Raw genomic sequence first — 25,740 nt, 5'->3', positions numbered from 1 at the left:
CCATGCTGGCACCTTGATCTGGGACTTCCCAGGCTCCGGCACCGTGAGGAGTAAATTTCTGTTGTTGATAAGCTACCCAGTCTGTGGCATTTAGTTATAGCAGCCTTCACTAAGACAGCTGGACATGCTGGCAATCGGAGACAAAGAGGGGGGCATAAAGCTTAACTCAACTTATCCATACAAAAAGTTTAGTACAGTATTGGCAAAATTGCTGAAGCTCTAGTCAACGTTCGCTGTTCAGATGCATTAAAAAAAAATCACAGACAGAGTAAGCAGTGTCATCTAGAGTTTGCGTGACTAGGCTGTTGAAACCGATGTATATAGCATAACCTCCCTAGCACAGAGAGGACACGAGAGTATTTACAAACAAAAGAATTCTTTTCTCATCCATCCCCGCTCCCCCCAAAAAATCTTAACGAATTCCCTCGCTCTTCTATTCTCTAATTTCTGGAATTAGAAACTTCTTTATTGAATCATGCTCAGTGCAATGTCTTGCAGTTAGTTTATGCCCAATAAACCTGATTTGATTTTTTAAAATTTATTGGGGTGACAATTGTTAGTAAAATGACATAGATTTCAGGTGTACAATTCTGTATTACATCATCTATACTGATTTGATTTTTGATCATGAGTAATAGCAGAAGGATGGTGGGTGGGAGCATGAAGTAGGGCAGTACTTTTTTTTTTATAAATATATCTGGTTTCCCTATAGAAACCGCATATAATTTACATTACATTTAATCAGGGAACATACTGAAGTTACACAAAATGATGGCTTTGGTGAAACCATGAAAATATGTCACAGTACTAAGAAGACAATACTACCTCAAAACCACATTAAAAAATAATTGCAAGATGTATTAGTTTTATTTACAATCAGTTATTTTTAGGTCAGAAACTTTCCTTCCTGTATATTACTAAATTAATAACTTAACAATTAGATACTACTATCATCTATGTATTTATTTTTTTACTGTGAAAAACTTCAAACACACATAAAATTAATAAGACTAGTATATACCCCAAAACATTCAACAACTATAAAATTTGGCATACTTGTTTTGCTATTTTTAAAGATACAGTATTAGCAAGTGATGGTCATTGGGCTCATTTGTGCTTTATCACCATGAAGATACATTTTTAAATGTAATGAACAATGCCTTTGAATGCTATATTTCAATTTGGTGGTAAATGTTTGTTAACATTATTAAAAATGAGGATCTCAGTATAGGTAAACTTCCATTACAAAAAAATTCAAGGAGAACTATATTCTTGTATTTCTGTATGGTGACTATTGCTTGAAATAAGGGGGCTTTGAACTGAAACATGAAAACATTAAAGTTGCATAGAGTTTGGGGAGAGGCCTCATAATAAATAGATCACATTTTTTTGCACATATATCATCTGCCAAGCACTGTAATAAAAGCTTTACAAGCACCCACTCTTCAAATGCTCTTATTAGGTATTCTTATTACCTTCATTTTGCAGATTAGGATGCTGAAGCTGAGAGAGACGAACTCAATTAATTGTCCAGAATCATCCAAAAAGTATTAGACACAGTGATATTTGTTAAAATTGTATTTGATTTCTATAAATGATGTTTTAAAGGATTAAAATTTTATCCTTACCACCAATAATCAATAAATGGTATATAATAAACATAACATTTTATACAGTCATTATTTTAAATTAAAGAATGCATAAACACACCAAAGGACTAAACCCTGATAGGCGATGCAATAACAAACAGAGGAGGTAATAAGAAGCCCACACATTTCCCTGGGACCAAGGAGATAGGAGCAGGGCAGCCTCTCAAAATAAAATAAAAAAAATACCCAGGAATTTAGGGGGCATTTATTAACATATCTTAGGTTTCAAGTCCATGTTTTGCAGTTTCTGCACATAAAAAGTTAAAGAAATATTTCGTGTTATTGGCTGTATTTTCAAATTGATAATTTATAAATTTGGTCTATAAACAATAAAAATAGTGACTTACGTGTCAACTGAAATAAGTTTCTTTTCACCATTGTCAGAGGCATAGTTCCAGGTTGTTTCAATAATTCCAATGTAATAATGTTTATCTTTTGCCCAGGCTGTGGTAGTATATAAAAACAGAAAAATACTCAGAAGCAAAATCTTCATTTTTCCCCCTTCTTGGAGCTGAGAAGCAACAAAGTGAAATCAGAAGCAGGCAATTTTATAAATAAGGCTTTCTTCCTTTATTTGCTTGATTGACACAATTTAACGTTGCATAAGAGTAAATTGTTTCGTTAAAGCAAATAACATTTTCCACTTCAGTTCAGTTCTCGTAAACCCAGAAAAAAAAAACATAGCTTTCCATTGCCAAGCTTCTCTGATTACAAATAAAAAGTCAACAATTATTGCTGGAGGGACTAGAGTGTGCATAGCTATGTGCCTCTTCCATTCACTGTGGAACTTCCAGGAGGGCAGAGATCATCTCTAAATGCTCCTTTTGTTCCTCCAACAATATGCCACAGTACAATGCCCTGCACACTGTGAGCTTCTAGTAAATTGAAAATTATGCAAACTGGAACAGAACATGTAGTTCTTTACTTTCAAAAAGCCTAATAATATTTCATTGCAACTTTAAGATATGAGACATGATTTATTTTTAGCATGACATATTTTATTTTGAAGGATTTATCTATTTTGTAAGCTCCTAACACATTTGCCAGATTAGTGAGTTTACCAGATTATTCTGTACTGTTACATGCAAATCAGTAGGAGAGCATAATAGAGGTTGATAATTCTGTCTTAACAATTTTTATTGATAATATAGTGAACATACAATATTATATTAGTTTCAGGTGTACACCATCGTTTAGATTTATATATCTAAAAAAAGTGATCACCATGATAAGTCCAGCTACCATCTGACACCGTACCGTGCTATCACAATATTATTGACTATATCTCCCACGGGGATATATTATGACCCCAGGACTTATTTTACACCTGGAAATGTGGACTTCTTATTCACCTTTACCTTTCCCTCCTTTTTAAAATTTTTCATTTACAGTTGACATTCAATATTATTTTATATTAATTTCGGGTGTACAGCATAGTGGTTAGACATTTATGTCATTTAAGAAGTGATCCCCCTGACTAGTCTAGTACCCACCTGGCACTATACATAGTTATTACCATATCATTGACTATATTCCCTATGTTTTATTTATGTCCCCATGCCTTTTTTGTAACTTCCAATTTTTATTTTTTTAAGCCCTTCACTTTTTCATCCTGTCCCTTAACCCCCTCCCATTTATCACACTAACAAATCTAGTACCCGTGTGACACCATACATAGTTACTACAATATTATTGGCTATGTTCCTTACGCTATACCCTACATCACCATGACCACTGTGTAACAACCAACTTGTACCTTTTAATTTCTTCCCCTTTTTTCACCCACACAAACCCCTCCCATCTGGCAGCCATCAAAATGTTCTCTGTGTCTCTGAGTTTGTTTCTGTTTTGTTTGTTTGTTTGTTTGTTTGTTTTGTTCTTTAGATTCCACATATAAGCGAAATCACATTGCATCTGTCTTTCTCTGTCTGACACTCCACTCGGCACAATACCCTCCAGGTCCGTCCATGCCGCTGCAGATGACAAGAATCCATTCCCTTTCACAGCCGAGCAATATTCTATTGTACATATGTATCACCTCCTCCTTATTCATTCATCCATCGAAGGACACCCCAGCTCCCTCCACATCTTGGCCATTGCAAACACTGCTGCAATGCAATGAACATATGGATGCACATGTCCCCTCGAAACACCGTTTTGGGTTTCTTTCGATAAACACCCAATGTGGGCTTATTGGGTCCTTCTTTGTCTCTTGTTATAGCCTTTTCTCCCCCCTTTTTCCACCTCCCCTGTCACTCTGGTTCAAGCCGTTGTTTCTCAGTCTAGTGCAGGACACAGCTCTCTGGCCCATGCTGTTATTATGAGCCTTGGGCTCCCAACCCCTCTGCTGAGGCAGTCGGTCAGCTGCTAAAGCTCTTGCTGGCTGCCAGCAGCTCACAATGGTTGCTGGCCACTTACATTGGCCACTGGCCGCTCCTGGCAGCACACAGTAGCCCATGGCAGCTCATGCAGACCTCCAGGTGCTCACCACAGCCAAGCTCCAGCTCCAGGGAGAGCTGTTGTTCACAATCTTAGCTGTAGAGGGCACAGCTAACTGGCCCATGTGGGAATCGCACCGGCAACCTTGGCATTAGGAGCACGGGGCTCCAACTGCCTGAGCCACAGGGCCAGCCCATAGCCTTTGTTTTAAAGTCTATTTTTTCTGGTGTAAGAATTGCTACCCCAGATCTTTTTGTAATCTCTATTTTCATGAAACATCTTTTTCTATTTCTTTACTTTCTCTCTGTGTGTCTGTCAATCTGAAGTGAGTCTCTTGTAAGCAGCATATGTAAGGGTTATGTTTTCTTATCCAGTCATCCCTCTTATGACTTTTGGTTGGAGCATTTAATCAATTTACATTGAAAGTAATTGTTGATATATATGTAGATATTGCAACTTTATTATTCATAAGTTTGATCTTTTTTTTTTTTCTATCTTAAAGAAATCCTTTTAACATTTCTTGTAATACTAGTTTTGTGGTGATGAACTTTTTTAGCTTTTTCTTGTCTGGGAAGCTCTTTATCTGTCCTTTGATTTTAAATGACAGCCTTGCTGGGTAGAGTACCCTTGGTTGTAGGTCCATGCTTTTCATCAGGTTGAATATTTCCTGCCATTCCCTTCTGGCTGCAAAGTTTCTGTTGAGAAATCAACTGACAATCTTATGGGAGCTCTCTTATAAGTTACTAGTTGCTTTTCTCTTCCTGCTTTTAGGATTCTATCTTTGTCTTTAACCTTTGCCATTTTAATTATAATGTGTTTTGGTGTGGGCCTGTTTAGGTTCACCTTGTTTGGGACTTTGTACTTCCTGGACTTGTATGTCTATTTCCTTCACTAAATTAGGGAAGTTTTCAGTCACTCTTTTCTCTAATAGGTTCTCAACCTCTTGCTTTCTCTCTTCTCCTTCTGGTACCCCCATGATGAGAATGTTGTTATGCTTGATTTGTCCCAGAAGTCTCTTAAACTCTCTTCATTTTTTTTTTTTTTTTTGGGGGGGGTGGTTCTTTTTTCTTTTTGAATACCAATTGGGTATTTTCTGCTACCAAATCATTGACTTCGAAATCATTGGTTCAATCCTCCGCTTCATCTAGTCTGCTGGTGTTTCCTTCTAGTGCATTCTTAATTTCAGTTATTTTATTCTTCACTTTTGAGGGGTTTTTTTTTTTGCTGTTTTTTTTTTTATGGTTTCTATGTCCTTTTTTATGCTTGCTATCTCTCAGTTAAAGTTCTCACTAAGTTTCTTGAACACCCTAATAACCATTGTTTTGAACTCTGTACAAGTTCTGACAATTAACTTCATGAATTCATCCTAGAAAAAGTGCTACATACCCCATTACTGAATATCACTATTATCATCTTCAAAGTACTCCCCTTGGGAAGCTATGCACTGATGCTAGTGCCTAGTCCAAACCTTCAAAGCAATTTTGGAACTTTTTTTCTGGAACAGCCATCAGAGCTGTCATTGTATTACCCTCGAAGTCCTGAATGTAATAAAAATATCTTCATTTCAATATTTCCTTTATCTTTGGGTCAACAAAGAAGTAATGGGGGGCCAGATCAGGTAAGTAGGGAGGGTGTTCCAATACAATTATTTGTTTACTGGCTACAAACTCCCTCACAGACAGTGCTGTGTGAGCTGGTGCATTGTTGTAATGCAGGAGCCATGAATTGTTGGTGAAAAGTTCAGGTCGTCTAACTTTTTCACGCAGCCTTTTCAGCACTTCCAAATAGTAAACTTGGTTAACTGTTTGTCCAGTTGGTATAAATTCATAATGAATAATCCCTTTGATATCCAAAAATGTTAGAAACATCATTGCAAGAAATTTATGAAGTTGATTGTCAGATCTTGTATCTGGTATGTTACTTGCCTCCATTTTGTTTAATTCTTTTTCTGGAGTTTTCTCCTCTTCTTAATTTGGGGTGTATCTCTTTGTTGCCTCATTTAGTCTGTCTTTCTGTGTTTGTTTATATGTATTAGATACATCTTCTATGTGTCCCAGTCTTGGCCGGGTGGACTTATGTAGTAGGAGTCCTGTGGGGTGCTAGCACAGTCTCCCTGGTCACCTGCTCTGGGTGCTCCAGGAGTGTCCCTTGTGTGGGTTGTGTGTACCCTCCTGTTATAGTTGAACCTTGGTTGCTGTTGGCACATTAATAGGTGGAGTTTGCCCTCAGGCTGACTGGCTGTGGGGACAGAGACAGGAGTGCAGTTTCCAGGCTCTCGGCCTCACGTGGAAAGGTGCTGGCTCAGGTAGTAAATGGCCATCAACTGTGATTGGATGGCCACCAGCTGTGGCTAGTTGGTCGTCAGCTGTAACCAGTGAGCCATTGGCCACTAATATAACTGCTGTGGCTATACTAGCAGAAAATGGGGGCTAGCAAGAAGATGGTGGCTGAGCTAGCAAGAGCGGATTGCAGTTAGCACAGCAGATTGCAGCTAGCAAGTGACGTTGGTTGGCAGAGAGAGAGTGGACAGCAGGTTGTGGATAATGTGGCTCCTGATTCCTGTGTCTCCAACCCAGCCGCCAGCGAGACTATAGTGGTATGACTCCCCTATCTATGGCTCCATTGGTGTTCCTTTTTGGCCTCACCATGTCCTGCATTCTTGTGTGGGGAGCGGGACAAGAGACCCCACATGCCACCCTGCATGACACTGGCTGTGGGGATTGGCCATGTCCACAGCTTGTGGGCTCTGTGCAGGGGGCTTACCTCACCAAGTGGGATTCTCTCTAGCAGGCTCTGCTACCTGTTGAAACTTCTCATTGTGTGTGCCACTTGTGGGGTAATTGGGCTGTGCTGTGTTGTGGTCTGAAGCCCACCTCCAAGTATGTTGATTATGGGGGCCTCTTGGGAGGGGCTCCAGTGCAGGCCCAGGTCACTGACTGCCTGTGACCATCTGGAGTGTACCTGGTAGGAGCTACAAAGAGGTTTTTCACTGCCTGTGCTAAACCTGGAAGTGTGTGGGAAAGGTCACACTGTGAACCGAGGATGGCTGCCACCAGTACCAGGCCTGGGGTAGCTCTGCAAAAAGCCAGGACATCCCAAGGCCTGCTGCCACCTGCTAGCTCCCTTAAGGTTCAGTCACTGATAAAGCCTCATGTAGTTTGCAAGTTGGAAGTGGCAGGGTCTCAGGGAGTCACCAGAGTGGAAAGAGTTGTAGTCACCAGGTTCATGTAGATTAACCAGATTTGGTGCCAGTGTTGAGCTGGAGCTACTTAGCAAAAGTCACAGAGCAACCAAGGCCAGGCGCTGCCCACCTGGGGCCTGTGGACTTTGATAATTTTCCAAGAAATAGTGCAATATGGGCAGGGCTGGCTGCTAGCCAAGAAAGTGCCTCTGGTGTTGGGGGAGTTGGGTGGGGCAGGGGCCCATAGGAGCTCACCAAACCAATTCAGATTCAGATTTGGCCATGGGCATGGGGGAGGGGCTCAACACAGGACAGATTGCACCCACCTGCTCACTGCACAAGAGAAGCACCCCACACAAGGAAAGTGGTGACTGTCCTCCAACCATTGTCTTGAAGCCACACACCTCAGTCTGACCCCCGTGTGCCTCCAATACCCCCCATGTCACTGTCCTTCTACCAGAGCCCAAGGTGAGTGCCTGAGAGTGAGAGTGTGTGCGCAGGCCCTTTTAAGAGGACGTCTGGGTTTCCCACAGCCTTCTGCCCAACCCAGATGGTCAGAATCCCCACTGTTTTTCACAGCCAGATGTTATGGGGGCTCTTCTTCCCGGTACCAGTACTCCAAACTGGGGATCCCAGTGTGGGGCCAGGGTCCCTCACTCCTCCAGGGGGGAACCTCTGTGGCTAAGATATCCCTCCTGATTCTCAACTGTCGCATGGACGTTTGGAGCCGGCCAGTTTTACATCTCCACCCCTCCTACCAGTCTTGATGGGGTTCTTCCTTATATCCTTAGTTATAAAACTTCTGTTCAGCTAGACTTCAGATGGTTCTCCATGTTGATTGTTCTATAATTTTATTGTAATTTTAATATGTTCATGGAAGGAAGCAGGCACAGTGTATATCTACTCCGCCATCTTGGATCGACTCCTCTTTTTTTGATAATTATGTTTTAATCATCAAAGAAATCAGACATAAATCAACTTTTCTTCAAAGGCAAAGGTTGGTCTTAGTAACTACTAGAAAGTACCCTTCTTTATTAAACGGATATTTCTCTCTTTGACATGGATATGAATTTAAGGGTAAAAGACTTTTTATTAGAACTGTCTTTAGTCATGACATATTTGTCTAAAAATGTAAGGTAGCTCTTTTTAGCTGGAGAAATCCTGGCGATAATATGCACATTTTTGCTAATATAATGTTTTTCTTTAGAATACCTCGATGAATTAGTATTTGCAAAAGTAGTTTATAGAAATAGAATGGTATCAGAGAAAGTACCCTGATGTTTGAACAGTTCATTTAATTAGTATTACTGAGGGAGCCCACTGTGCCCAGCCCTGGCATAAGCACTAGGGATACAACAGTGAATAAAACAGATGTGAATCCCCACCCCCATCAACTTACGCTCCACTTGGGAGAGACTGACAATGTGAGTAAAATACCTAGTATTAGTTCCAAGTGTTATGGAGAAAAATAAATCAGGGAAGAAGAATAATGAAAACACAGGATAAAGATCAAAATCTGATGCCCCACTTGATCTCAGGCAAGATACTTAACCCCAGCGTCAGTTTACACATCTGTAAAATCTCAGGCTCAGAGAACTGTTGTCCAAATTCACTAAAGTGATCCATGTTAAGGCACATAGTGGAGGTGCTCCTCTCATCAGCTAGTAATAATCTTAACTAATTGTCCTGATATAGAAAACTGAGTCACAGCACCCAGGATGTCCCACAATCTCCTCCTAGAGTCACCTTCAATGATTGTGCCCTTCTGTCCACTGAGAGGACTTGAGTAGGACTGAACTCTTGCCCAGATTACACTGGCCAAATTCTGTGCCTTGCAAGATGCTGTTCCTTTTAAAAATTGGTCCACACCGAGCGGGCATCTTTTAGTGATTCATTCTCCCATAGGGGACACTTTTTTTCTAATTGGCACAAAGATACTGGATAAGCCAGCAGCTTTCTGAGCATTTTCTTTCTCTTTCTCTACTCCATGTTCAAATTTAGCCCTGTGGGTTGAAAAGATGATGATCAGAGCACAGGAACAATTCCTGAAGTCACTTCTTCCAACAAATTCTACCCTAAAAAAACTGCTCAGATAGTTACTGAAGGCTCCAGAATGTATACTTGCAGCCTCCCTCATCTTGGTGATAAAATGAAAGGTTAAGCAGTAACACCCCTGACCACTACAAGTGAACATTTTATGGTATAACGCAGGAAGGGTCATAAAGTCCATATTTCTGTCCTGTTTTGTGACAGTTACCCTTCCCATTAAAAAACATGTAACGGCTGTGTGGCAGGAAGTAGGGAGAATGTTCTGAGCCTCAGGCCAAGTCTAAGTAAGAGGCAGAGGCCACTGGGGGTTAATAAGCAACCAGCCATTGACAGAGTCCTTTAATACTCTAAGCCTCCTTACAGTGATTCCAGAATTGATACCTAAAAGTGAACTTAGAATAATGTTGTTACTGAGAATTTCTGCATTCAGAAAAATGCATCAGGATCAGCATAGACTGGAGTGAGACAGACTTAGGGCACTGCAAGGAGTAGAAGAAGAATCTCGATTACACCAGCAGCCTGTCCTCTTAGCTGTGTCTGTCAGAAGTTCTTTACCGCAGATCCCCAGGTGTACCTTTGTGGCTTGTTATAAATGCATATCACATGCCTAAGTCAAATGTTTAGTAACCTAGGTTACATAGCACAAGGTTTAACTATTTTCCACAATTTATTTTCTTGTCATCTTAAAGATTCCTGGACTGGGTGAATCTTATATTCACTTAGCAATCGAGATTCTGGGGCTGATAATGGTTACAATCAAAGAAGCAGTCGTTCTTACAGAATATGGCTTCAGCTTTATTTCTGTCTGGCAAGAGGCAAATTCTCCTCACCTCCCCTACTCCTGCTTGTGCATACTAGTTTCTTGCTGATTCACGAGAACTGACTTTTAACCTCCCTTCCATGATATCAGAATTGTTAAGAAACAAACCACCAAGGATGGTCTTTCACTTTGTGACGGGAAACACAAAGTATAAAACAGCAGGTCATTCTGTCCATGACCAGTCAGACTACCACAGTGCTATCTTTTCCACAGAAAATTGTGTAACTGTGGAATTTTATTGGCGAGTGTGGTCATTACAGAACTTGGATAATGAGTCCACTGACTTGACTGGGCACAGCGGCTGATCTCCTCTCTGCTATTGGTCAGTTCACGCTTAAGGAATGATGCCACAGATAGGTCTTTGGTGGCTCCACCCCCTTTGGCTGGCCATAAGTGGGCCAAGGCCTGATCACCATTTCCTGGCATGTACAGGGGTCACGGGAAGGGGAAGGGAGAAAGCCTAGACTCTAATTTAGCAAAAGCCTTGATGGTGCTGACATCCACAGTACTATGGGAAAGGGGATTTTTTTTTTTAATGGCATAAGGATTTCAGTTATTCCTTCATTCTTGTTCTCTCACAACATTGAATGAAGTAGAAATCAAAGCATATGATTTTTTAACAATGGAAAAGGATCGCAATACTAGAATTACTTTTACAAAAGATTAAAAAATAACTTATTCAGGAGGCTTGATTACATGGAACTTTGCTATGTGACTTTCTTGAAGTATTTTTCTCCCTTATCATCATTACCTCTTGCTTCTATACTATTCTGGGGTAATACAGTCTGCGTAGCACTTAACACTTTGATTTGTACCCAGGTCTTAATTTAAAAAAGGTGACTGAGTGATGACATGAAGAGGCCAGTGCCACTGAAAGAAAGGCTTGTTGTCACTCACCGTTCCCCTAGAAAAGAGAGGCACACATGTCATGCACAGCCACATGAAGAAGCACCAGAGGGTTTTTTTAGGAGACAGAAGCAAGAGCCAGGAGCATAAGCCACAGCCTTCACTGGGGTTTCTTGTGGGAAGGGCAAGGCAGAGCAGAGGAAACAGTTTAGGACTGGCCACTTTGAATAATCCCAGCAGGCTTTGGGGCAGAGGAACTGTCTCTAGTGGTCTGGTACTTGGCTTTGGTTGATTCAGCGCAGTGGAAATGTTGGTTTGGTATGTGAGAGTTAGAGGTGGTTGGGGGTATGGACTCAGATTGGTTAGTTTGCATGTGAAAGTCTAGCTCACCACACAAGCTGTTTACTATCTCAGGGAATTAACTAGCTCTGGGAGGGAGAGTCTCTCCCAGATAGTAAGTCCCCCCCACCAAGATATCAAAGCATCATAAAACATTAAAAAACGATCAATACATATTTCATATCAGAATTATTTATGTGACTGTTTCCTTAATTAGGCTGGGCCTCCTGGTAGCCAATGACTATACCTTGTTTCGTATTGAATCCCAGGCTTAACACATAGCTTTACAAATACTGAAAGAATAAATAACTATTAACTATAATAATAGTCACTAATATTTACTAGATGATCACTGTGCCAGCACAGTACCAAGGTCTTTCTTTATAAACTGTATTTCATTTAAGCCTCACAACAACCTATTAGATAAATGTTTTTTTATTGCTGCTGCAACAGATTGCCATTTAAACGTAGTGGCTTAAAACAACATAAATTTATTATCTTACAGTTCTACATGTCAGAAATCTGACACATGTATCACTGGGCCAAAATCAAGGTGTCAGTGAGGCTGTTTCTCTTTGGAGGCTCTAAGGGAGAACCCACTTCTTTGGGTTTCTAGGGGCTTCTCACGTTCCTCAGCCTGTGGACCTCTCCCATCTTCAAAGCCAATCATGGAAGGCTGAGTCCTTACATTGCATCACTCAGCCTTTTCTTCTGCCTCCCTCTTCTACTACTATTAAGGACCCACTATGATAATCCTGGATAATCTATTTTAAGGTTAGTTGATTAGTGACCTTAATTCCATCTGAAATTTAAGTCATCTTTGCCATTTAAGGTAACATACTCACCTGTTCTAGGGATTAGGGTGTGGACATCTTTGGGGGGCCATTAATTTGCCTAAAGAATACCACAAAATGTATTATTATTCAATTAGTCTTCAATTTACAGATGAAAAAACTATGAATAAGAGAGATTTTTATACCTTGTCCAAGACCCCACAGCTAGGGAGTGGGGTAGGTGGACTTCAAGTTCAGGCCTGCCTGACCCAGACATGCACTGTGGTCTTGAAGGCATTAGAGCATAGCTGCAGGTCAGGTCAGGCTGGGCCTCCCAGTCTCTCAGAGCTTTGGAAGGATTGCGTTTAGGGTTTAGTTGTCAGTTGGCAGATTCAGAACCTTCATTTTGTTAGTTTACATAAAGACTAAGTTTAGAGGGCTGATTGATTGCAAACAATCGTGGAGAATAAATAAATATGGTAATTTATTCATTTAAAAGTAAAGAAGATGGGCATATATTATTGGTCTTTTAAAAAAAATTGTTTATAAATCTACCCAGAAAATCATATTATGAACACAGTTTTCTTGGTGAAAGAACTCGAGCCAAAGAGTGCATATTCTTAAACCATATTCCTTTACTTATTTTCTTTGATTTTTTTTTTACACTAACAATATTTCTGTCTAAATAATGGGTACTAGTCATTAGAATAAGCACACCTTCCAAGAATTGTGCAGGACACACCCTCCAACACACACACACTCTTATCTTAGTGCATGAAGATGGTAACCCTCCCATTCAACTCCATTCACTTAATCACATTTAACATACCTATTAAATCAGATTTTATTCTAATACACTGTGACTCCTGTTCATCTCTGAATCCCAAAGTCTAGGACTGTGTTCTTAAATAAACTAATGAATGGATGAATTAAATATTATCCTTGGTGAGATTTGGGCAACACCTCTTTCAGTTACTTAAAGAATATTCTAGTTTTATCAGCAACAACTTTAAAACTTTCAGACTTGGATGACTCTCTGGGGTGGGGGTGGGGCTAGTTGTATCCATATTTTATAGGTTCTTATTAGTTTCAATATCAATGAGTGAAGTAGTATTAATTTTGTCAATATTATAATAGCATTATTAGTATATTAATTTTTAAAAGTCTTCTTCTGGAGACACATATTAAAGTATTTTTGGGATTTGCTCAATAATACTCCATGTGTTTTTCATATATTATGAAGTTACGAAGCTAAAAAGTAAAAAAAAATAATGTTGAAAACCTGAAACTAATATAATATTTCATGATAACTGTAATTAAAAACTAAAAAAATATTTAAAATAAAAAACAAACAAACAACTAAAAAGAATGAAAGATCTGACTTTGGTCTCAATTCTTATGTTGAACCTTTTTGTTTGACCAATTCCTGATTTCAAATAGTATTCTTACCATTGTCTAAGGCAGATGCTGTTTGCTAACCAACCCACAAGACATTGCCAACACCTCCCCCCTGTTATTGCCACCACAAAGGCTACGAAAGCTCTTCCCCAGCCTTCCTTTTAGTGAGGAGTAGCCAGATAATAAGGGTTTATCTGACTATGAGACATAGACAGAAGTTGGCTGGAGCTCCTCAGAAGACTTTTTCTCTTCCTGATATGGGGAGAAGATGCGGTTTGGTGCTACACCTTTTTCCTTCTTCTCTGCCTTTAACCTGGATGTAATATGTGGAGCTGCAGCAACCAACCATCTTGCCACCACCATCTTGCAGTAGCCACGAGCAAAAGGCCAAAGGAATTAAAGACACTGGCCCTCACACCATTGAGTTGCTAAACCAACCCTAACAGCTACTTGCCTCCTAACTTTTTCTTTTTTTTTTTAAATTGAGACAAACACCACTGATAATCCCTTTTTGGCTTGGTTTTCTGTTACTTATAGCAGAACACATCCCAACAGTTAATATTTCTAGATACAAGGTCAGAGCACAAGTTCTTGTTTTGAGTTTTGGAAATGGGAACTTACACATTCTATAACCTACAGCCGAAGGCAAAATACAGTACATGGAGTTGCATTTTGAAGACTGATTCAAATGCTTACTCATGCTATGAGAATTTAATTATTTTTTAATGTTTTGCTTTAGGGTAAATTCTTGGATTGGGTATTATCTTTTCTGAGCTAGACTTCAGTTTGCAACCTCTCTCTTTGTCCCACTGCCCTTTGTTAAAGTCTAGTTACACCACAAGACTCCACTCCAGTGACACAGTTTACAAAAAGAAGCAGCAGCTCACACACAAAATTCACGAAGAAAACTTTTATTTCAAGCTAGTTTTCCTGGAACTTTGCCAAGAAAGTCTAGCCAGTCCCTAAGATGCCTTCATCCCTGGAGTTTTTCTTCTTTAACAGCTTTAGCTCTGATTCAGGGAGGTATTTATCCTGTAGAAAAGAAAGTTTCATGAAGTTCTAAACAGGAACATTAAACTAAAATAATTATGTACCTTTAAGGAAAAATGCAAAGTTTGGCTAAGTGTTAAGAACATCCTTAAAAGGACTACCGCTGCTTTTGCAACACAAAGTTTGCTTATTAAATCGATAGTAACATTGCCATCACTCTCTCATGTGGCCAGAAGTCCTGTAGAATGAGCCAAGTTTGGTTTTATATTATTTGAAATACAAAATCTAGTTTCCCAAAGAAGCGATGTTATAAACGGGAGGATTCTTTCTTGGACCCGTACCAAAGCCTCTTCTACTAAGAATGAATCTGAACAATGAAAGGAATAAGAGTAATAATTATTATAATTATATTAGTAACGATATTATTATTGTTATTAATATGCTTCTGTAGGTAAAAATGACATTGAGGGATAATACATTTTTGTTTTTGTGAGAAATGTCATCCTTATATTCAGAGAGGGTTCTGAGGAACCATCCACACCAACCTCCCTTCCTGCTGCTTCAGCTGCTCTGCTCCTTCAGTCCCGTAAGGCACCCACAGAGAAAAAAACCCACAGAACTCAGGAGCTGCACAGCATATTTAAAAATAGTATATGATATATATTTATATTATATATGAAATATATATATTTAATAGTTTTCCTGATTTTAAAAGTAATTTAAACTTTAAAGTAACCTAAGAAGAAACAGAAATGTATAAGAAGAAAATAAACCTCACTCACAATTTCACTACCTAGAGAGTCACCATTAATATTTCAATAAATTTCTGTTGTCTTTATATATATATATATGTATATATATATATATATATATAGACACACACACACATACATATGTATATGTATATGTATATGTATATGTATATGTATATGTATATGTATATGTATATATATCGAATTTGGGTAATATTTCAAATACTACTTTGTAAACTTCTCTTTTATCACTCAATATTGTATTATAAGATTTTCTCATTAAGATTTTAAGGCATGGTTTTTAAAGTTGGATATTTTAGATGATAAATGTAGTAAAATGTATAGTAGATCATTTCCTTGTTTTCAGTGTTCCACTAACAAAATAATATGGTGATAAAAATTTTTCGGCATTATTGATAATTTTCTGAGATCCACTGCCAGGTAAAATTACTGGGTCAAAATATTAGAACCATTGTGTCAAAAGACCAAAGGATGACTTAATGGATTGCCTAAGTAACTAAGAAACTGGTGAAAATCTCAATAACAAAGATACTATTTTCAAACTGAAGTTGCTAGTAAAATGTATTGGAGAAAGGAAGATAAGAATGAGAGGAAATAAAATGTCACTTGAACATGAAAATAAAAAGAATCATTATTCCATATCTTTCAAGAGCTGTGGAAACATTTCCTACTTCCCCCATAGTATATGCAATGCAGTTATTGATTGAAAAATTGAAAGAAGAAATCTTTACCAAACTGATAGCTTCCTCACTCAAAATTATCTTACTGTTCTTTAAATATGATTTTAAGTGATTTGATTATTAGCAAGTTTAGATCCCTTTATAGGTTCAGTTGTCATTTGTATTTTGTGTTCTATGAATTGTCTGTTCAAATCCTTATGCATGTATTATGTGAATCTGAAAATTACATTTAACTCCAGAGTATCTTTGATCAGATCAGGAATAGTTACATAAGTTTGATAAAGAAAATAAAACCAGAGTTTCTTGATCATCTAAAAACAGTAACGTTTGAATGAAAGAGTGGTGTGTCACATCATGTAAATGGTATGGAAGGATAAGGTATCCTTATATAAAATTTAAGCTTATTTAAATATGATGACTTCTAATTAATTTGGCTTACCTTTTCATTCGATTACAGTGTAAGTAGTTTCCATTCCATAATCAATGTGGTTACTAACATGGCAATGAAATAACCAGGTTCCAACATCTCTTGGATACATTTTTATAGTTTGATAGACCCCAGGAGGAAGGTCATAAACGTCAGAGCGAAACACTCCCCAATCCTCGACAAGGGGACAAAACACCATTAAATGGCTTATAAAAGGTATCAGTCAGTTATTTACACATCTTATCATTTGTTGTGTAATTCTCCAACTCAAATAGACTTTGATAGATGACGATTAGAAAGCACTAGGTGCCGTTGCACCTCTCCTCTGCGTACAATTGAGAGTTTGGAGGAGGAGCAAGTCCCAGAACATTTCAGTGATAGGCTACAGGGAAAACATCTCTCTCTAAAACGGTTTCTGTGTCAGCATTGGTGTTAGAGACCTACTCAGCATCTCCTACAGGAGAATACTCTAGATTTCAGGGAACATCTCATTTCACAAATCCCAAAGATTTTAACTGAAATATTTCTAACTTGGAATGTGGGTGATGTGAAGATGATCATTTCTCGGTGTGTAGGTGATCAGGAAAAACTCATGGTTAGGGGAAGGAAAGGACCTCACCTGGCTCCTGCAGCTATGTCTGCCTTCTGTGTCTTGGGATTGAGAGCTGAGGGTCTTAATGGCTAATTTCTCTGCTAAGCAGAGAACGTGATATTTAGGAGACCACCTCCTTTGTAGTATACTTTGATTTTGAAAGAAGAAGCCCAGGGTCCTGGCTGGCATGGATTAGAAAGAGAGTTTTAGAGGGAGATGAATTGCCTTGCATAATAAAATGGCAGGTATTTGGATGATGGGGGATGTAATAGAAAGTGCAGCTCAAGATAGAGTCCAGAATAATTTGGAGAGAGAAGAGATGTCAAGAGAGTCTGGAAACGAAGAATGCAGAGAAAGAAATCCTGAGGATGAGAGTAAAAATCAGGAGAGCCAGAGGTTCTCAGTGATACATGGTGAAGAGATAATTGAAATCAGGGGTATGTAATGTCAAGTGGTAACTGCTTTCAGGGTGCCATATTGAAAAAAAAAAAAGCCCTCATTTACCCCCAAACTTTCACTAAAATCTGTGATTGACGATGACCTTGACTTTGGGGTTGTTTAGGGGAATCAGAGGACATGGGGGTGTGTTCCATTTTGAAACTGTGTGTATGCCTGACCCCTTCGCTGTACACCTGAAGCTGAAGCCAAATAATATTGAATGTCAACTATAATTTAATATGTACATAATCATGGGATGTGCAGTATACAGTATAGGGAACAGAATCAATGACATTGTAATAGATATATACGATGTCAGAGGGGTAGTAGATTGGAGGAGGGGGTTACCACTTTGTGAGGGGTGTAAATGTTTAACTATTACATTGTTTTGTACACCTGAAACTAATAATTTTAAAAAAAGGAAACTGTATGGAGAGATAAGAAAATACCACAGGAGGTAAGAGGCAAGGGATATGAGCAGAAGCAGGAAATGAGAGGTGGTGGCAACTAGAAGAAACATAGGCTCTCAAGAGTCTCTGGAAACATTGGAAGGTAGAAGAGGAATGCCGAGCCATTTCCCACTGGACACAAAGTGGGGGCTCAAATGATTGCTAGGTAGGAAGATTCATTTTGCTTCTAAGGTGATAATAATACGGGAACATAGATACATTTCTAAGATGTCAGAAAATGTAGAGAACAGTATGAAACAACGTTAACTAGGAACTGACAATTGTCTAAGGCACCAGTAAATGTGCAGGGTGTGCCTGGAGCCAGGGCACCAAGGGAGACTGTAGCCATGGCTGGCTTGTCGCAAAGACCGTTAGTAACCCCAGAGGGCTGCTCTGCTGCCCCCAGGAGTTCCAGGGAGTTAAAGCACAGTAAGTGCATCAATGCAGGAGTCATTACATTCCACCTCAAGGGAAGGGGAAGACTGTGATCATCTGTGCAGAGTTTAGAGAAAGAAGCTAGTGTTGAGACCTGGTGGCACATGGTTGCAGGGTATACATAGGATCATTCCTAAGAAAGGCAGTTTTTTGATAAGGTTAAGAGTGAGAGATTCTGGCATAAGAGCGAGGAGTTCAAATTCTATTCCTACCACTTCCTGCTTGTAGGACCATTCATTATCTTCTTAATCCTTCATTTCATTCCCCTATACAATGGTTATAAAATAGTACCTATCTCACAGGGAAGTTGTGAGGGTTCAATGAGAAATCCATGCAAAGTACTAAGCATAGCATTTGGCACATAAAAAGTACTTACTAAAGGTCAGCTATACTTATCATTAGAGAAATGCTACCATAAATTCCACTTAATTTGACATCTGATAATATAATCACTTTATATGTCTGTAGCCTCTGAAAGAAAGCGCTTTGATTTCCTTTCATCTCCACACAACACTTGGCATGGTTCTAGGAATATAAGAGGCATTTGCTGAACTGAACTGATCTGAACATCAAAATATTGTATAGAACAATAACCAGATTTTAAATCTCTCTCTCTTTTGTTCTAAGTTTTAAAGTCTGAACTTAATAACAACCCGAATATCTATCTAGGCTTTTCCTTAAAATATATGGAGTGTTACAGAAAAGTCATGATTGTTTGACCTGGGTGATGGGTAAAGAGGTTCATTCATCATATTATTCTGTCTACTTTATTACATAATATAAAATTCCCTATAATGAAAATAGTCTTTAAGCCAAGAATAAAAAAAGTAGCTTGAGAGGAATAAATTTGTTTATGAAAGGATAGGAAAGAAAGCAACACATCAGTAAAACTTTGTGTGAATTAAGTCATGCACACTCATTTAATTTATTTCTATGATAGTTCCTGAGAGTTAAAGAAGCTATGAACATAGTACAGCTAGAATTCTATCATTATGGAAAAGATGGACTGTATTATGCTAAGTGGTTGAATTAAATGATGGAGGTGTCAAATGCATAAAATATAATTGGTCCCCAATTATACATTAATATTTATATAAGGGATTAGGATGGGAAATAAAGAAAATGCTCCTTAAGTAAATAAATGATACTAAATTGGAGATGGAAAAGGGGAAGGATAAAATTGAAAATACTTGTGAATTAGAGAATGGCTAGTCAAAAGTGGTCAGTAAAAAAACAACAATAACGATTATAAAGAAGTATGACTGATTGGATATGGGAAAGCAATTCAGACAGAAGATATAAAGAGACAAAGAATACATACAAATAGAAACAGATGGAATAATAATAAAAAGTTACCATAAAGCCAGTTGACACCTAGGACCACATTTTTGTTTTATAAAAACTGTTGGAGGAATGCTAGAATTAGGAAGCTACCATTTGTAACCTTCACTATAAAAATTGATTTGGGCAAGGATCATTAATGGATCTTTTTTTAAAACTACAAGGTGAAAAATTCCTGGAGAATAAAATGTGTTTTAAAAACTCACTTCACAGATTATTTAGTAATTACAATAGGAAGATGATACTTTTAAAATGGAGAGAATGGTATACATCACCTGAATAAAGTTATCCAACTTAGTCTCACCAATATTAGGATCTGTTGACATCAGGTACCTCTTGCTGTGATGTGTGACGAGTAGGCAATATCACCTATCTAATGTTCTTGTCAAAAATGCTTGACATGGATTCAGTTATGAGGAAACTATCAGGTCAATGCAGAATACGTAACATTACATAACAACTGGCCTGAACCCTTCAAAGTAAAATGTCAGGAGAAATCAAGACAAAAAAAAATTGGCAGAAGGCCTCTTTTGATTTTAGGAAAGATTGATGAAAACAGCAACCAAATGCTATGTATAGACAAATAGATCTTGGATATTAAAAACAAAAAACAAAAACGAACTAAACAAACAAACAAACAAAAAACAGTTATAAAGAGCATTTTGGGGACACCCAAATTTTATTAATTTTAATGGATTGTATATTAGGTTGTATTATTAAATTAATGTTAACTTTGGGGGTGTGATAGTGTTATTGTGATTGAGGCAGAGATTGTCCTTATTCTTAGGATGTACGTGCTTTAGTATTTAGGGGTGAAGAGTCATGATGTTTGCAATTTACTTTCAATTGTGTTCAGAAAAAAAATGCATATATGTATATATATATATATATATATATATATAGAGAGAGAGAGAGAGAGAGAGAGAGAGAAAGCAAATGTGGCAAAATGTGTATGAGTGCTCAAGGTGTTTTCTTTTACTTCACTGAGAGTTGGAAAATTAAAAAAAAAAAGTTGGGATAGAAAGTGTACAGTTTACTTATTGAGTAAAATCAGATTAAATGTAGTCACAAGAATTTATCAAATATCCATGGGCTATAAAGAGCTAAATGTGTAATTATTTACTCGTACCAGATATGTGATGGATGGTATGTATTGAACCTCAGTTCTGGCTTGGTCATTTCCTTTCCTGTCCTGTTAACTTGCCGTGCTGGTTTACAAGGTACCACAGTAATAAATGGAGCTGCCCAGGCTTCTTACCTTGAATTCAAAGCTGTGGCCATGAAAATGAACTGTGTGCAGGTCAAAGATACGTCCCATGCCAAGCAGATAGAAATTCACTTCATCCCCAACGTGAAACGTCAGACCTTGGTTATTTCCAAATAGTCTTCCATTAATTGCTGTGGATAGACATAGTTTATTATATTCAATAGGGATTTGAAATAATGTGACTTAAAACACACACACACACACACAAAAACACCTTATTGACAGTATCGTGGATGTTTTCAGAGGCCATGAGGATTTTCAAGCCAGCCTAAGGAAGCAGTTGAACTTGACTAAGCCCTCCATTCATGGATGTGTCTAATGCTAGCGAGTTTTTCTTGCCTGAGGAAATGAGGGACTGACTTTGCTTTAAGACAATTGGGTTGGACTAGAATATTTCATAACTAAGAATATTTAATCAGTGGATACTTAAATATGTCTGTATATTTAAGGTGTATTTAAAATTATCACAAGAGGCTTAGAATATTAGGAGTGTGTGTCTCCATTTAACTGCCCGAAATCAGACCTTTGTCATCTGTCACTGGTATGATTGGAATGGCCATCTGCTTGAGGTCCATGCCTCTTAGCTCTCCCCTTCTCCAATCGTCTATATAAGTATGGTTTTCAAGCGGTCATAGAAAGAAAATACTAAAATTAAAAACACATAATATATATTCTCCTTTTTACTTTTCTATTTTGTGTGCCTCTTTTGAAATGCATTAGTACAGTGATACAAATATATAATTTATAACCATATATCAGTGAAGGTAGGGTTCTGACGCTTTTAGCTGATGGAGAGATATAATAGGAAAAAAAAAAACTAGGAGACTACTTTAGACCATGTGGCCCAGGAATCTTGTTAAAATGCAGATTATGATCGACTAGGCCTATGAAGCCTAAATGTCTGCATTTCTAACAAACTTCCAAGCACTGCTGATGCTGCGGGTCCACGGACCACACTTGAAGCACAAATGCCTCGCTGACTGCCAGAGCTGTTCCTGAAATACACATCTATCACTATGGTCTCCTAGCTCAGGGTGTCTGGGGCCTTTAGCACAGTGGTTCTCAACAGAATTTTGTCCTCTAGAGATTGCCTGGAAGCATTTTTAGTTGTCACAATGTAGGGAAAGGTGCTACTGGCCTCTATGGGGTAGATAAACCAGGGGTGCTGCTAAATACCTTACAATACAGAGGTCAGCCTCCCCCTTCCCCCCAACAAGAGTTACCCAGCCCAAAATGTCAATAGTGGCAAGCTTGAGAAACCCTTGCTTAGATGAAGTCTATATTCATAACAGGATATTCAAGGCTTCTCACAATTTTGTTGGCTCTTTCTTTCCAGGTGCTGTGTGATTTAGCTCACAGTCTTCTGTCTACCTGGAATGTCATTCCCCTTCTTTTCCGCTAGACAGATTTTTATGCATCCTTAAACACTCCCTTCATGAAGGCTTTTTTGACCTTCACATATGAATTTAAAATACAGCCCTGTGTCTATATTTCTTGTACAGCACCCCCCAAGTCACCCTTGTGGTGTAGCAATGCACAAGTCTGCCATACCTACACTGCAAACAACTTAAGAGAAGATGCCCCATCTTAAGGGCCTTTGTATCTCCTTCGAGCCCAGTACGGTGCTGTGTGCACCTACCTCTGATTCCTATGAAAAGATGATGATTAGAATGGAGGTATACCTCCAGTGATTTTTGAATTGATTTTTAAGTTTACATATATTTCTTGGGGGAATAAAACTAAGAAATTGAAAATGATCATATTTGGATTTGGATTTGCCTTAGTAAGGAATTCTTTAGCTAGTCAACATCCTGAGCTTCCGCAGGTGAAAGGTTTGGGAACAGAAGTTTGATGAAGTAAGATTGTGTGCTTTTTATCTGAATAACTGTCTTATTACTGTGATTCTAGATAAGGGAGGGCGTAAACAGAATGAGCCTTGTCACAACCATCCTATCAACAAATTTTGGTTGATAAACATGGGGTTTTTAACAGTTCTGCCCCTGCATGTCATTTGGTAATGGTGGCAGGGAAGAGAGGGTAGGGCCAAGTGCGCTCCAGTTTGCCTCAGACCCCACCTGCCCCTGTGTTCATCTAGGTAAAATGTTTAGAAAAGTGTGCAGTAAGACCCTCCAGAAATGGTAACTGATAGTCTTGCTTTTCCATTGCTTGCATGGCTCCAGAGGCCCTGGAATTCACCACGCTACTACCACAGGGGTCTACCATCCACAGGTAGGATCCAGACCACCCACTGCATTTTTCTATGGCCCATGAGCAAAGAATGGTTTCTAAACTTCTAAATAGTTGGGGAAAAATATTTTAAAAAGAAAATATTTCCTAATGTGTGAAAATTATATAAAATACAAGTTTCAGTGTCTATAAATAAAGTTGTGTTGGCTCCCAGCCACATCCAGTTGTTTCTGTCTTGTCTGCGGGGGCTTTTGTCCCACATTGCAGAGTATAAGACAGCCTGTGGCAGAGACCATATAGCCTGGAAGCCTAAATTCTTTACCATCCCGCCTTTCATGGAAAAAGTTTGTTGACCCCTAGTCCAAGTGTTATCCATCCCAACTGTCTCTAAACTGAGCTGAGCTTCACAAATTTGAACCTTCATCTGTTCCCTCTGTGGGAAACGGCCTAGAGGCTACAGTCGGGGGCTCAGTGGACATTACCGTGCATGCTGTTGCTGAGGGTGAAATTAGGATTACTTCTGTCTACTTGGTTCGGTTTTAGAGAATAGGTGTTGATATTGTCTTCCAAGTACCAGGAGTAATCCTCATTAAACATCGCGAAGAGGAGCACACGGTGAACTATGCTGGCTTTGGTGTCTTTGCGACATACTATCAAAGGACCGATCAGTCCGCTGTGAAAATCCTGAAGACACAAAGCAAGAATATTAACTGTGCCCACAACTAAAAATTTCCCCCAGGGAATAGAAAAAGTAGAATCAAGTTTTAGTTTCAGAGGTCAGATCCTGAGTTTTTAATTATTAGGATTCTAAGTCTGAGTAAAGTAAGGAACAAAATGTTTGACGTGCTAAATCCTTGATTGAAAAAAAGTTGTCATCTCCCTCATTAGAGCTGAAGTCTAAAGAGAACAAGTCTTTTTTTTTTTTTACTTAATCTTTTACTTAAAGTCATTATTATAAAGACAGTCACAGACACAAAAACAGTCACAGACACAAAGAAGGTCATTATATAATGACAAAAGGGTTAATTCAATAGGAAGAAGTGACAATTACAAATACACAGAGGGTGCCAAAAAATGTATACACAGTTTAAGAAAGGAAGAAACTGTATTAAAATTACACTGATGGTAACCACTTTGAGCACATCTTGTAATTGTAGAAGTCAAACATGACTTGTATTCATCTTTTGTTATCAGTATATATTGAGTATTACAATATTTTTTTTTTTTGCTACATCTATACACTGGAGAACTTCTTATGTACAGCACAGGCTACATTCTAGTTGTAAAGGAAGTCTAGCATACAAACTTGGGAGAAAACACCACAGATCTCAGCCATTCTGATCTTGAATTTTTCTTAGCTGTTCAGTAAGTGAAAAAAAAAGTTAGCTAATATTCCATGAGTACATACTAATAAAACACTGAACTAAATGTTTTACATGGACTATCCCATTAATCCTTACAACACTATTACTATCCACATTTTATTTATTTATTTATTTGTTTGTTTGTTTGTTTGTTTGTTTAAAGTTTATTGGGACGACAACTGTTAGTAAAATTACATAGATTTCAGGTGTACAATTCTGTAATACATTATCTATATCTTATCTATGTGTTCACCACCCCGTTTACCCTCTTCTAGAGCCCCGCTCTCCCCTCCCCCCTTACGCTATGGTAACTCCTAAACTATTGTCTGTGTCTATGAGTTTTTGTTCTTTCAGTTGTTTGTCTTGTTCTTTTGTTGTTTTCAGTTTACATACCACATATCAGTGAAATCGTATGGTTATCTACTTTTTCTGTCTGACTTATTTCGCTTAGAGAACAACTCTTGAAAGGGATGTTAGATACATTACTCGCTGGATTTAGCTCTTTTTTTTGAAAATTTAATTAAAAAACAGAATTCCCTGGCCCTGGAGTTGGTTGGCAAAGATGTGTAAAGGCCTCAGATCCTTCCTCTACCCCTGTGAGGCCTTAGCCCCGCCCTGTACAGCCACCTTCAGCTGGGAGCCTCGGTTTGTTTATATTTTGTTTTGGGGTTGAATGTCAGAGTAAATTCTTGTTCCAGGCAGAGAGTGGGCCAAAATAAGTAAAAGTTCAAAAAAGGAACTCTGTTTTTTTTTTTTGTTTTTTTTTTAATGCAAATAAACTGGAAGTCCAGAGTTGAGGGTTTTCAAAGAATATATAATATGTATATATTTCTCATTAGTCATAGAATTTTTAAATTCCACACTTTGTTTTCTGTTACACAAATCCTACTCACTGAAACAAACAAGAGGCTATTATTATATAATTATACATGCTTTCCAATTCACAGTAACATTTTGGAAAATGTCATAAATTTAAGGGAGCATAATGTATTAATTTAGTTTGCTCTTGAAAAATGCAAATCTGTATAGGATTAAAAGCTGAGCAGTATTTAAGTTACTTAACAGAAACTTTACATAGAACCAAAATTTTTAAAAAACAAAAATAAACTTCTTCCTTCCATTATAATTTCTAAGAGGAGATAAGATAAAAACTGAGATTTGATTTAAAGTTTACCTTAACCATGTCCACAGTAGAATAGTAAAACCAAGGTATACATTCAAAGTCCTGTGAGGTAGGACCACTTCTTTCAGGGATCTGCCAAAGGTATGTTTGGGTCTCTCCTAAAATAGGCAAATACAGTGT

General features: G+C 38.2%; 2 protein-coding genes across 3 annotated transcripts in view; both read right to left on the bottom strand.

The window, feature by feature from the left end:
- The window catches only part of LOC109456504 (ceruloplasmin), a 60,488-nt gene extending 57,947 nt beyond the window's left edge, over positions 1-2,541 (bottom strand). For both annotated transcript variants that reach the window (XM_074333832.1, XM_019748836.2), the window contains exon 1: positions 1,997-2,541. In XM_074333832.1, coding sequence (XP_074189933.1) covers positions 1,997-2,142 — 146 coding nt within the window. In that variant the 5' untranslated portion in view covers positions 2,143-2,541. The remainder of the gene's footprint in view (positions 1-1,996) is intronic.
- Positions 2,542-14,389: 11,848 nt separating this feature from the next.
- Positions 14,390-25,740, bottom strand: part of LOC109456502 (ceruloplasmin) — a 31,619-nt gene continuing 20,268 nt past the window's right edge. The window contains exons 13-17 of the mRNA XM_074333823.1: positions 25,612-25,718; positions 23,556-23,757; positions 20,878-21,017; positions 16,377-16,539; positions 14,390-14,526 (exon numbers count right to left, since the gene is read on the bottom strand). Coding sequence (XP_074189924.1) covers positions 16,381-16,539; positions 20,878-21,017; positions 23,556-23,757; positions 25,612-25,718 — 608 coding nt within the window. The 3' untranslated portion in view covers positions 14,390-14,526; positions 16,377-16,380. The remainder of the gene's footprint in view (positions 14,527-16,376; positions 16,540-20,877; positions 21,018-23,555; positions 23,758-25,611; positions 25,719-25,740) is intronic.

The sequence above is a fragment of the Rhinolophus sinicus genome, linkage group LG01 (genome assembly GCF_036562045.2).
Source record: "Rhinolophus sinicus isolate RSC01 linkage group LG01, ASM3656204v1, whole genome shotgun sequence".
Classification (NCBI taxonomy): domain Eukaryota; kingdom Metazoa; phylum Chordata; class Mammalia; order Chiroptera; family Rhinolophidae; genus Rhinolophus; species Rhinolophus sinicus.
This window is presented reverse-complemented; position numbering and strand designations above follow the sequence as displayed.